This window comes from Stylophora pistillata, chromosome 4, assembly GCF_964205215.1.
Source record: "Stylophora pistillata chromosome 4, jaStyPist1.2, whole genome shotgun sequence".
NCBI classification, from domain to species: domain Eukaryota; kingdom Metazoa; phylum Cnidaria; class Anthozoa; order Scleractinia; family Pocilloporidae; genus Stylophora; species Stylophora pistillata.
The window spans coordinates 29,310,952-29,323,955 of record NC_142522.1 but is presented as its reverse complement, the minus strand read 5'-3'; the positions used below and the strand labels follow the sequence as shown (position 1 = coordinate 29,323,955).

The 13,004-nt window shown below is 38.5% G+C and overlaps 2 protein-coding genes across 2 annotated transcripts in view; one reads left to right on the top strand and one right to left on the bottom strand.

Moving 5' to 3' along the window:
- Positions 1 to 6,119: 6,119 nt before the first annotated feature.
- LOC111319129 (F-box only protein 38) lies at positions 6,120 to 9,598 on the bottom strand. Its single transcript, XM_022921957.2, has one exon. It carries the CDS (start codon positions 9,446 to 9,448, stop codon positions 7,604 to 7,606), a length of 1,845 nt encoding a protein of 614 aa, XP_022777692.2. The 5' UTR covers positions 9,449 to 9,598; the 3' UTR covers positions 6,120 to 7,603.
- A 3-nt stretch (positions 9,599 to 9,601) lies between these two features.
- Positions 9,602 to 13,004, top strand: part of LOC111319130 (dual specificity protein phosphatase 12) — a 5,064-nt gene continuing 1,661 nt past the window's right edge. The window contains exons 1-4 of the mRNA XM_088757576.1: positions 9,602 to 9,976; positions 10,543 to 10,656; positions 10,883 to 11,001; positions 11,685 to 11,784. Of these exons, the coding sequence (XP_088613702.1) occupies positions 9,714 to 9,976; positions 10,543 to 10,656; positions 10,883 to 11,001; positions 11,685 to 11,784 (596 nt within the window). The 5' untranslated portion in view covers positions 9,602 to 9,713. The remainder of the gene's footprint in view (positions 9,977 to 10,542; positions 10,657 to 10,882; positions 11,002 to 11,684; positions 11,785 to 13,004) is intronic.

The following is a 13,004-nucleotide window of genomic DNA, read 5'->3' as shown; positions in this document are numbered from 1 at the left end:
GGAACAACTTTAGTGTTTCCCTTACAATTGTATCTTAAATGCGTCTTGTGTGTCCTGGTGTTACGTTCAGGTCAATCACTGACAAGCTAAGGCGATACTTGGTTGAACAGCATTAGATCGGTTTAACAGTACGAAATTCAAGCTAAAAATCATACGCTGTCGACCGTGTAGAAACGATCCATAAGAAACATTGCTTCTGAAAAAACTCACTTCGTGGGTAAACCTTTTTCTACTTGGGCATATGCGATTTCCAACGCTTCATACACTCAGTGGTCAGCGAAGGAGGGAAGGAATGAGTGAATGTTCCATCCAAACCTATATCTCAAATTAATGACTACCTCGTTATACGAGTTAAAAAGGTACCATACTCACAGGTACCATGCATAATTCCCCTCTGAAAAAATGAGTTATGATCCAAAATTAACACAGGGAGATAAACTTTTAGTGGAAATTAAATTATGGTTTTTCAGCCGGTTTTGGTCGCTCAGATTAAACGTAACTATTTATTATAAGTGCGAAGCAACAGTTATTTTTTCAAATTGAAATCTCTAGTTTGCGAAAAAGAAATCTGTAATTGGCATGCACTAAAACCAAGAGGATGGACGGGGAACGATAGTCGATAGACGATGAATTTTGTGACGGAACTCGTCGCAATCGCCGCAATCGCGTGAATCTTTCTTTTGGCGGCGTTACGTTAAGAAATTCAAAACTGTAACGCAATCGCGAGGATCACCAGACTATTAATTAGAGGGGCTTTCTTTGAAAACCGCAGATTTGTGGCAGTCTCAGAGCGAACAACAGAACAGACTGACGACAATTCCAACGAAATACCCCCACTCAGTACCCTGAGGGCTTGTGATCAACTAACTGTGATGTATCAAACAACAACAAACATATGAAACATATGTATGAACTGCGGTTATGAGACGTATATGTGAACGATCCTTCGCAGTAAAGCACTATTTGAGCAATAGTGAAAATCAGACCTGAAAAAAATTTCAGGCCTGCACGGGATTCGAACCACTGACCTCTGCGATACTAGTGCAGCGCTCTACCAATTGAGCTAACAAGCCAACTGGGAGCAGGCCATCAAATTAATTCGACATAAACCCGTAGATGATAAATCAAACAACAACAAACATATGAAACATATGTATGAACTGCGGTTATGAGACGTATATGTGAACGATCCTTCGCAGTATGTGAACGATCCTTCCTGCGAAGGATCGTTCACATATACGTCTCATAACCGCAGTTCATACATATGTTCATATGTTTGTTGTTGTTTGATTTATCATCTACGGGTTTATGTCGAATTAATTTGATGGCCTGCTCCCAGTTGGCTTGTTAGCTCAATTGGTAGAGCGCTGCACTAGTATCGCAGAGGTCAGTGGTTCGAATCCCGTGCAGGCCTGAAATTTTTTTCAGGTTTGATTTTCACTATTGCTCAAATAGTGCTTTACTGCGAAGGATCGTTCACATATACGTAACTGTGATGTGTTGGGCAAATTGTTCATGACCCCGCCTTGGCAAAACAGAGCACTCAGGCTAATAGAATGACTTTCATCGCTCAATTCCCAATGACGCACATTGCTAGTTGCTGTCTGAATATTAAAAAGTGGGATTATAGTAAAGAGTCGCTGTATAATGAAGATGTGAGAAGCGACTGGGATTAAAACAAAGAATAATTTTTGTATACTCATCTTTGTGAAGAAAAATAAAACACTCTCTTTGAAAACACTCTCTTTGAAAACACTCTCTTTGAAAACACTCTCTTTGTAGTAAACTTAAACTTAAAAAAACCCAACAGTCAGAAATTGCGATTTTCCAATAAATGGTTGGAAAGCTCAACTCAATTCATTTTTCACTCAACTGAAATACTCCAACGAATTAACTGCGCGTTTTGACATTCTGGATTGAACTTCGATTTGTAATAAATGATACAAGAAAATAGATTCCATTTTAAAATGAACATTTAAGAAAAATTGTGCAAATTTCAGCCAATAACCTTATATTTAAATTTTTATCTTATTCAATAATGTATTTAATTCAAGACAATTACAATGACCTTGTACTTGCCACATGCAGTCGAGGTCAAACGTTTTAAGTTTTGCAAAGTAAATTAGAGCAATAAAGAACGAGAAGTTGAGAACCTGCTAAAACAGTAATTCAGAAACGCTGTACTTCAATTTCAGTTTTTCTAGCTTGAGTAGTAATCTCAGCTTCTCAAGGTGAGTTACGCTCATCATCGAGAATTGTCGTCAACACATCCCTCCCGATTCAATCACAGGCGGCCCAAGCTCTCTTTGAGAACCACACAAGGAACACAATTTGCATATCGATTTATAAGGATTTGTACGGGATTTCCTACAAGATATCCATAGAGATAGTTAAAAGTGAAAATATTAAATAAAAATAGCTTACCTTATTTTATACGTGTGTTGTTTGCTCCTGGTGTCGTTATTTTACCGATTTCACTTGATTTAAGCGGTTTTTTTAAATCCTGGTTCTCTACCAAAAAAACCACTTAAATCAAGTGAAATCGGTAAAATAACGACACCAGGAGCAAACAACACACGTATAGATTAAGGTAAGCCATTTTTATTTAATATTTTCGCTTTTAACTATCTCCATGGTTATCTTGTAGAAAATCCCGTACAAATCCTTATAAATCGATATGCAAATTATGTTCCTTGTGTGGTTCTCAAAGAGAGCTCGCGTCGCCTCTGATTCAATGGTTCGGCTTCGTAAGGCCATCGTCTTCAAAATACAAAACTTGGCCGTAATACTTTGTTTGCACTGGGAGAGTCGCACGCTATATTCACAACGATCCCCATGTAAGAAGCTCTCCTCAGTAATATTCACTAGTTCCTCGAGCAAATTTGAGCATTTGCGAAAGCGTCTCGCTTTCTCAACGAAGATGATGTTCCCGATCTCTTCAACTTTCTCGACTGTCACCATCGATCAATTCCTCGTGGCTCAAAGGGACTGATCTGATCAAACAATTATCGATTTCTGGGAACGTCTTCCTCGTCGCTTTTTACGACTTGTTAGCCCTTTTCTTTCCCGTTGAGTATTCTTTCGAACGAACGATCGAAAAGGAAAAGATAAATTGGGATGGCATCTTCGATAAATATTTGCGGCCGGCCGCGCGGTTTAACGAAACTGGACACAAGTGGCAAAAAGAAGCCAATCGGACAAAAGTCTGCTTTGTCAACAGAAAATTGGCCAATCAGATTGCGACATTACTGACGATTGTTGTACAACATTAACATAATATTCGATGCTGATACAGGTTTCTCATTTGTTTTTGATCTCTGTGACGAGATTAGTACTGCAAGCACAAAACAACTGTCGAAGTATCAATTCGAGAGATGGTAGGAACCTTTAAAATCTTTTACGAGGTTGATTGTACATTCATGCGTACACTTCTTGCTTGTGGAGATAAAAATAATATGGTTTCTGGAGAAGAAAGGTAACGATTGACCACTTTCATAAATGGCTGCCAGATTAATATTCTTTTGTTTAAATTTAAATTAGCCCTTTTGGCCTCGCTTGAGATAATGTATTCTTTTGAATTTTTATACTGGAGAACGAGGCCAGAAGGGCTAATTTGAATTTAAACAAAAGAATATTAATCCGGCAGCCATTTATGAAAGCGGTCTATGGAACTTGGTAGAAATGGAAATGTCAGATTACCGACTACTTCTGACAAATTTACGAATATTTGTGTCCGTTAGCTAGATCGAGCAATAAACAAGGTTTGACGATGTTTGGAGTGCCACGCTGGGTACAAAAAGCGTGCATTCATCCAAGCAGCATAACTAAATCTTAAGTCGCCCTTACCTAGAGCTCTACTGTGGTTAGCGTTCGTGGAAACACAGCGATATACGAAAGTTAGTTCTCAGAAATCGGCACATGTACTTACATTACATGATCGGATGCACCTCTTTGAAATTTCGTCGATAATCGACCAACACGGAAACCTTTAACGATCAAACTGGTATTAAATGGTACGAAAGAGGTGCTATGGAGAATGTAAACTCCAAAATGGCGAAAGGATAATTCGTACTGCCGATGTGCTGCACTTGGGAAACCCCCTATCCCATACTGCACAGTATGCGCGGTCTGGTCAACCCTGTTTAGCTGGTTTGCCGCACGTGGTCAGCTGGATGTGCGTCGACAACAAAATTTTCTTCGTAGTTTTCTCACTTTCTTGAGAAACGAGATGGTAGAGGTTTCCCGAGGAGCAATACTAACGAGTTTCTCAGTCGGGCGATTATTCTTATATTATCATATCTTATTAGACGTTTTGTTGTGTAGTATCGTTAACGTAGGCGAAGCGGAACGGAATTTGCGCGTTGTCGTATTGCTGTTTCTATTTTCTTCAATAAATGAAGAAATGTGCTGGTCATCTAGCTGTTTTTCTTCGTTTGATTCATCTAATAAACCTGGAGCTATATTTCCCAGCCGTTTCAACTCTTCATCGTCAGAAATATAATTTAAATTGTCCGCCATTTATTTTCGTAACTTCAGTCCGAGAGAACCTGTCTTAACGTTTTCCTGTGAAGTATCGCTGAGGAGAGAAGTCGTTGTCAGTGGAGATGGAAATTGTTTTACCGAGCTATCGCTCTCTGTAGAGACGAAATAAGTGATGAGAAACATGAAGAAATCTGCATGTTAAGTTCTAGTTTTATAGAGAGAAATCCAAAAGTGTTTGAGCCGCTACTCTTCGCTTCCAAATTCCGTGGAGGATCATGTCAAGAAAAGCAAGATCACAAGACCTTGGGCTAAAACTGTGGACACTTCAGCTGTACACCGCTTGTCAAGCGACCCATTTGGGGTGTCCCGAAAACACTGACCCCCTGTCCATGGACCCCCTACGGACCTGGTCCACGGATCCCTGTACGGACCGGTCCACGGACCTTCTACGGACCTCCCTTTACGGACCCCCCATAAAAAGACAAATATTACCGTGGCAATGAAAGGAGGAAAAAGCCGACTAAAAAGTAAAAAAAAAAGAAAAGAAAGGAAAAGACCGGTAACTTAGCTAACTTGTGTATTTATATCCTTCAGCATTCGCTGCTACCGACTGCCTCCGTAATTTTGTCCAGCTCATTCGCCCGCGTGTTCATGGACTGGTCCCAGTCTTCCACAATATAATTCCTTCTCTGCTCCCTCGTGCAACCCGATGGATTACTGGTGAGCTTGGAATTCAATCACCTTTGTTCTTTTGTTTTTTTCTGTGACATCTACATCTAAAACAGTTTACAAATATATGTTGCTTTCTTTAGCTGCCATTCTAATCAATAAATTAAGTAAACTAGATCTTCCTGTCAGTGTAATCAATTGGATTATTGATTTTCTAAGCAACCGGTTCCAAAGAATCAAACTGGCTGAGGGATGCCTCTCTGAGTGGTGCTCAGTTCCATCAGGAGTCCCTCAGGGGACGAAATTAGGGCCTTGGTTGTTTGTGGTTATGATGAACGACCTGATAATCGATGACGCGCGTGTCTGGAAATATGTGGACGACACTAATGCATCTGAAACTGTCAGAAAGGGCGGAGTTAGTAGTGCCCAAATTATTGCTGATAAGGTAGTCGAGTGGTCTCTAGCTAAGAGTCCAGCTCAACAACGAGAAATGCAAAAAGCTTCGAATCTCTTTTGCGAGAAATTGGGCAATATTTGAGCCAATTAGGGTACATGGCAAAGAGTTAGAGCTCGTTGATAGTGCAAAGTTACTAGGAATAACAATCATAAGTGATCTGTCACGGAACACCCATGTAAATGATGTTATCAAAAAGGCAGCCAAAAGGCTATATCCTTAGTTAGATTCTTTGTTTTCAGCTACCTGGACTCATCTCCGCTAGGGCAGGAAAACCTGCACAACACAAAAGTAAAACAAAGTTGTGAAAACCTGAGGTGAAACAAGAAAAATCCCCTTTTTTTTCCAACCAAAACTTATTTCCCCGCAGTTCCAGATTCAAATTACTCTGATCTAATTAGACACACCAAAAAATTGAAACTCTCCAATTTTATCAATAAAATAAACACAAATGTAAATTGTTTTTTAAACATTCAAGGTATGCGGTAAAGAAAGAAGGCTCTCATGCACTTAATTTACTGAACATAAAACATGTTTATTAAGATAATAATAGACAATGAAATATATATTATGTAATTTCCTCATTACTTTCTAAAACAATCTTCTCTGAAACTCTACCCAAAAACAGTTATGTGTACCTTAATAAGAAAGTATTGCAGGAGTTTTTCGTAAAGAGTTTATTCAGGGGAAGATAGTAGCACAGTTGATAAGAAAGTTTGAGCAAAGTCTAAAAAGTGTGGGAAAATAAAAAACTGCTCTTACCCCACGACAGAGCAACTGATGAGAAGGATTTGGGCAACAGCAAAGATATTGTAGAAAGACGATTTTTTTCTGGTCATGGGCATGGGACAGAAAAAATTCTGAGTCCCCATGAGGAATCGAACCTCAGACCTTCAGATTCTGCAGTCCAATGCTTGGATATTGATGACACAAGTAGCAAAACTCTATAAAGAACAGCTTATCAGGACCTATCAGCAATTCTCAAAGATGAAGTAGATGTGTTCCATTTCTCAACACTTTTATACTGGAGAAGATGCAACTGAATCTCACTCTTTAACAAAGATAGAAGCTGCACACCACCATTTTCACACACTACATCAATTGTCACACTCAATTAAAACACATACTCGTTTAACTCAATAAGCACAGAGGGATCCTAATTAACCTGGATCAACCAAAAATGCAAAAGATTTTAGATTTCTTGTTGCACATGGATAAGTGATGTGCCATTTTTGACTACTGAAGTTATCTGCATAAGTCCATCACAAATGTGTTGCATCATTTTTCTGAGCCAGTCGGCAGTTTTTCTGCCATGTCTAGTAGAATGTCATTCACAAGACTATCTCCTTGCTTGTGTCACATAACTTGCCACCCAATGTCAATAAATATATATTTTGCAGACAAAAGTTCGTTTTTTCTTTCTTTTTTTTTTCCTTTTTCTCTTTTCATCCTTTCCTTCCCTTGCCATTTTCTTTCTTCCTTTTTATTCAAGAATGAAGTAATGGATTGTCTTAGAACACACAAGCCAAGTGGTCTACAACACAGGACCATAGTCCAGTTTCCATGGCAACTGAAGTGACTAAGACAGTAACACATCTCCCTTGATGAGATGCTTGTCATACATTCCAGTGCGAGACAGGTTACATCCCCCCAGCATTTGGTCAGCTTTTCCTTTCCCACACCTTTAATGCAAATTTGTATAGTAAAGAAACAATGGTTACAAAATTAATATTCTTATAAATAAAATCCCCTGATGAGTGAGTAACCACAAAACAGGCTTGTTTCTACAAGGCTTATACCAAAAGTGAATTATCAGTATTTCTGGGCTTCTCCTAATCCTGTTTACCTATTTACTACAATTACTTTAGATCCAAAGAGATCAAAGGGCTTCTACTCAGAGAGTAGACTACCAGGAAGATAATTTGCAAAAGTGAAGCAATGATCAAACCTGAACAGTTTTATCAGTATTAAAAGTCAATAATGATGGCAGTAACAGTATCAGCCTAACTGTAAACAAAAACCGTGGTTTCCTTCATCTTTGATCACACAAAAAGGATAGTCAACCATGGATTCAAAAACCTGTCTTTCCAGTTCAGCTGGATCAAATGATTCTGTTGGATTCAAGGAGATTATTCGACCAGCATTTACAGGCAAATTGTACAACTCATCCAGGAGAGTTTTCATTTCAAGGGCTGGACACAATGTAAACTTTGCACGATTTAATAAACAGTTCCTAAGTTTTACTTCTGACAGTTCTTTGCATGATGTGCATGAAATCGAACTCAGTTTTGGGCAATCTTCAACTGACAGTTTTATTATTCCACACTTTTGTAAGAAAACACTTTTTATAACTTGTGATGAAAGAAGAAGATTGCCATCATCATTAGAATTAGCACAATCAGGTCCAGTAAGTTCACAAGTAGATTCTCTCTTAAACATATTCTGAACTTTGAGAAACTGAATGGCTGGCAGCTGACGGATGAATTGAGAAAAATGATCCAAAGACAAATTCTTACACTTGTAAAATGTCAAATCAGATATCGTCAGACATGTCAAATTTGGCGTAGGCCAAAGTGTTGCATTTCTCAAATTTGGACAATTGCTGACCGATAAATAGCGAACCTGTGGAAATACTTGAAGAGCTAGTTTCAACCCTCTATCAGACAATGCAGGCGTCTGCTCTCTTTCAATCATTAAGCCATGCTGTTGGAGTTCCTCTTCCGTGTATTTCCCTTTTTCAGGAAAGTCATCAGCGTAACCCAGGTGAAGACTTTCAAATCTTGGATATTCTGCATGAGCCATTAACAATGCTGAGAAGACTGCATCCTTGGTCAACGAAGGCTGAATGCATAATTCTTCCAAGCGAAAGGCAGATACCAGTACTAAATAACCAAGATCTACCTCAATGGCATCATAGCATGATGCCAGTGATACTCTTGTAAGGTATCGAAAGCTGCCTAGTCGCCAGTTTTCCTCAACAACATGCCGAAACACACCCCCTGGGAAGGGGACCCGCACCAATTCAAGGCGTTCCAGATGTGCTGCTCTTCCCAATGCATGGAAAAGAGGAATACAGACTCGTGGACTGAACGAACCAGTTTCAATAACACCCATACAGTTTTTCATGATAAAATGTTCTAACTTTGGGCAGGAAAAGTCTTTGAAAGGTTCATGATCTGTAAACTTAACCCATCGCAGTTGAAGAATTGTCAAGCCCTCTATTGTGGGTAACGATGGCACAGTTACACCTGTTAGTACCAGCTGAGATAACTTCACTCTGGTTGGAATGGACAGAAAACTGTTTGGAGGGATCGGGAAATCTCCGCCTCTATTACGGAAACCACCGGCGATTTCCAAATTTGGCTTGATTGCCAACATGGCGTCCAAAACTTGTATGTTAGAAGTGCCGATTGATTTTAGCTTCTTACAATAGGTCAACGCGGCAGTGATTCCATCAACACTTAACACGTCTGTGTGTCTCTGTCGACGTTTCGTCAGCGACGTAGGATGTATTCCGAGCACAAAGTTTACCTCTGGACATCGTTGAAGCAGGCGCGAAAATATACCGTCTGTTATTAATGGAGACATTTCTCCGTACCACTTTCCCTCAGTAAAATCAACCGACTTCCTTGTTCTCAAATGAATTGTTGCAGCAAGTGAAAGCTTGCTGCCAGTAGTCTCGAGTCGAAGTATTTCTTTAAGCGACAAGGAAGACATAATCTTTACCAGGATCTCCAGAGACAAGTCACCCAGTGAAAGTAACCGTGAATTGTCCCTCCTGTAAAATGGCGACACTTCTTTTTCCCTTGGTTTTTCGTCATCATCATCTCTCGGATCTTCCATTTCGCGATAAGGGGTACTTTAACGACTATTGTTTTTTCTTCTTTTATGAGAAAGACATTTATCCCCACACTCGCACACTTTCATTTCGTAGTTGTCGGGAGTCAGTTACCGATCGTTGGTCCGATAGTTGTCGATTGCGAAGATCTCTCGAGTGTGATGTTAATGGCCAGCAGTATTATTTTTAGGAGCTTCCGACTCTTCACGAACATGCATCGAAGAATAGCCGAAGAGGCTCAGAAAAACATGGCGGACGAGTTTTGATCGCATGGAAATGCCTCTCATCAGGGAAGGACTTTCAATTGGAACACGGAATGATGCAAGCAATTTAGTAAGCGTCAAATTGCCAAATGACACTTTAAGAATCCTTACTGTGGACAGTGAACCTCTCAAAATCGAGAAAGATGGAGTTTCAATAAGGCATATCACTTGCTTAGATGAACCCGAAGCAGATCTTCTAAGTTTCTTTGACGAATGTTCTGACTTCATCACAGCAGGCTTACAAAACAAGCAAAATGTGATCGTTCACTGGTTAGTACGATTTTCAGTGGTTGATTTGTTCACGGATCTACACCGTAAACACACTGTGATACTATATATACATGCAGATCGTGAAACCTTGAAGCTTTTGCTTAAAATCAGGAAACGTGGAATATTGGGGATCCTGGAATATATTAAAAAAATTACCTTTTTCCATTTTTCATACAATGAATATCAGCTAACTTGATTCATGGCAATAACCCCACAAGACTATTACTGCTGCATTTCTCATAGACCTCAACATAGCCTATGTGTAACTGTACCCTCCCCCCAAGGAGAAATAATGTGAGAAGGGGGGAGGATATCATGGTTACACCAAGGCTAACCTCAACAGGGTACTATGTAACTGGCAACTACATGTGTGATTAGCCAGTATAGCACTCTAATTCATTTTCTTGACTTAAACAAAGTTAAAAAAATAAAGTTTAACTTTAACCAGCCTCAGCTCTCCAATAAAGTGCAATGTTTGCATCTTTGCTCTTCCCACTGAATTTTTATTTTGGTTCCTTGATTCAAGTGTAGTGAATCCAACAAATTCTGTTTGCTTTGATCTGCAGCCTTGAAGGTGTGTCATGTAGTGCTACTGTTGTGTTAGCTCATCTGATGAAGTCAGACCAGTTGTCAGTGGATGAGGCCATTGCTTTTATGAAGAAAATTCATCCCAAAGCCAAGTAAGATATTAGGTGAAATGATCATAACTATTATTATGAAGACATGAAAGTTTCTTGGGAAGAAAACACTATTTATAGGTTGTAATACCTTTATAGACTCCTTCACTTGTAACATGTACATTAAAGAAACAAAAAGCATTTTTATTCAAATAATTAATTTACCATGAATTTATTTTATTTTGACTTGAGGTTGATTGTTTGATTGCTTAATTTGTATATTTTTTAGTCCCAATGTTGGCTTTCTTGAGCAACTTCAACTTTACGAAGCAATGGGAAATACAGTTGATAAAACTCATCCTGTTTACAAACAGTACCGTCTGCAACTGTTGGCCAGTCATATACAGAGTAAGTCTGTGAAGAAATACTAACTTTTTCAGACATTAGAGGGAATTTGTATAACCTTTTGTTAAATTCCAATGAGTTTTCACACATGCTAATGAAACAACAATTGACAACAGTTCTGAAAATTCATTCAATCAACTAAGTACTAAGGGTAATGATTTTTTAGGGGTGGTGGTGACTGTTAAGTCACAAAAATCAGCAAAAAGCCAGTTATATTCAAAAGCACTTCACTTATTTGTGCACATCCATGACCTTTTGGCTACACAGAATGTGCTTGGCTCATACTTGGCTAAAAATCCACTTGTTTTGAACAGCCCAGTATATTCCAACTTATATTGTCATGAACTGTTTCACAGACGAGTGATTCAAGCGTTCACAACTGTTCTTAATTGTTCTTCTCAGTAGCGTTTAGTGAAAACTCTTTGGTATACATGCGTAATGAACGGGTTGTACAAATTTGCTCTTACTAATAGATAGACTTCGAGTATTCACTCAGCTTTTTTAATTTTCAAAACAGTAGCCTCAGGTTTGCTTAGGGAAATTTGTTAGACAAACATTTTAGAGCAAAGATTCAGTTGTTTTCGTCGATTATAATATGTGGTATTGAATAATTTTTGAAAAGGAATATTTTAGAAATATATGCAAAAATTTAACTTACAAGATATTTTAATTTTTCTTATACTTAGGTAAGCAGTCAGTGACAAAAGATCTTCTCTCTTCTCTGATTGAGGAACTAAAAGACAACACTGCCTCAAATGATAAGAAGTATAAATGTAGAAAATGTAGGTAGGGAAATTCAAATAAATTTAAATTCTTTAATTAATTTTATTTGTTTGCCTGCCTCCAACTTATATTCTTTCAAAAATACTATAAATGAAAATATATCTTATATTTGAAGACTAATTTTCAAAACTTCAGTGGAGGTACTCAGATGGCCATAGGTGCTATTCCTATTAGGTGCCCTTTACCTCACTGTAATTTTGTGCTTCCCATTCTTTCATAGAAATATTGCTCAAGATTAGTAACTGTTATCTTTTTATGGTTCCTTACTTATGACTCTGCCTGTCAAAGTACAAAAATTGTTTAAAAGACTTCTTAAAAATAAAATGGCATTTGAACTGCTGATAAAAAATTTGAACATTAAAAAAAGGGTAAGTGGCCCATGTTACCTAACCAGAGCTTGTGATTAGGTGATTAGGAGTACAGTGGAACCTCAATTATCTGGACCTAGATTATCCAGACTTTTTGATTATTTGGACTTTTCTCTGGTCCCGTTTTTTTTTTTTTTTTTTTTTTTTTTCATGACTATCAATCAGCTTTGATCTTCAAGACTTTAAGAGACAAAAAATTCAGAGGTTATGTTTAAAGTCAGGAAAATTGCATTTAAAACACCACATTTCCTCCTCCACTTTTAAAAGACTGAGCGCTCAGAGAGTCATTGGAGCAGACTTTTAGAATTAAAAATGTGATTTCTTTATTTCTTTTATTTATATTATTGTCCCATTAATATTCATATTTTCAATTCTCTGGACTCTTGATTCTCCAGACTATTTACCCAAGTCCCAATGAGTCCAGATAATTAAGGTTTGACTGCATCACCACTCCCCCCCGCCCTGGATGGAATGTAAGTTCAGCATTTCATCAGGCTTCCTGCACAATTTGCCTGATGAAATGCTGAACTTACATCCCATCCGGGGGGGGGGGGGGGGTGATGGAGAGTGGAGAGAGGCACTGTGAGGGTGAAGAGTTTGCCCAAAAACACCACACACCAACCCAGCCTGAGGCCCATTTCTCGAAAATCCCAGTAACTCAACAGGCCTGAAGCCATGTTTTAAACTCAAAATTTAATGGATAGGAAAGCAAGTTCTGGCATTCAAACCAGTCATTTTTGTTTCTTTAGCTGATAGTTTTATCGTATCATTTTCAAAACTTTTGAAATCTCCATCTTCAATGAAAACAGAACCGCTTTACAGGCTCGTTAAGTTACCGGGACTTTCAAAAAAACG

Excerpts from the sequence above, each read along its gene's own strand:
- LOC111319129 (XM_022921957.2), bottom strand. The coding sequence starts at position 9,448 with ATGGAAGATCCGAGAGATGATGATGACGAAAAACCAAGGGAAAAAGAA.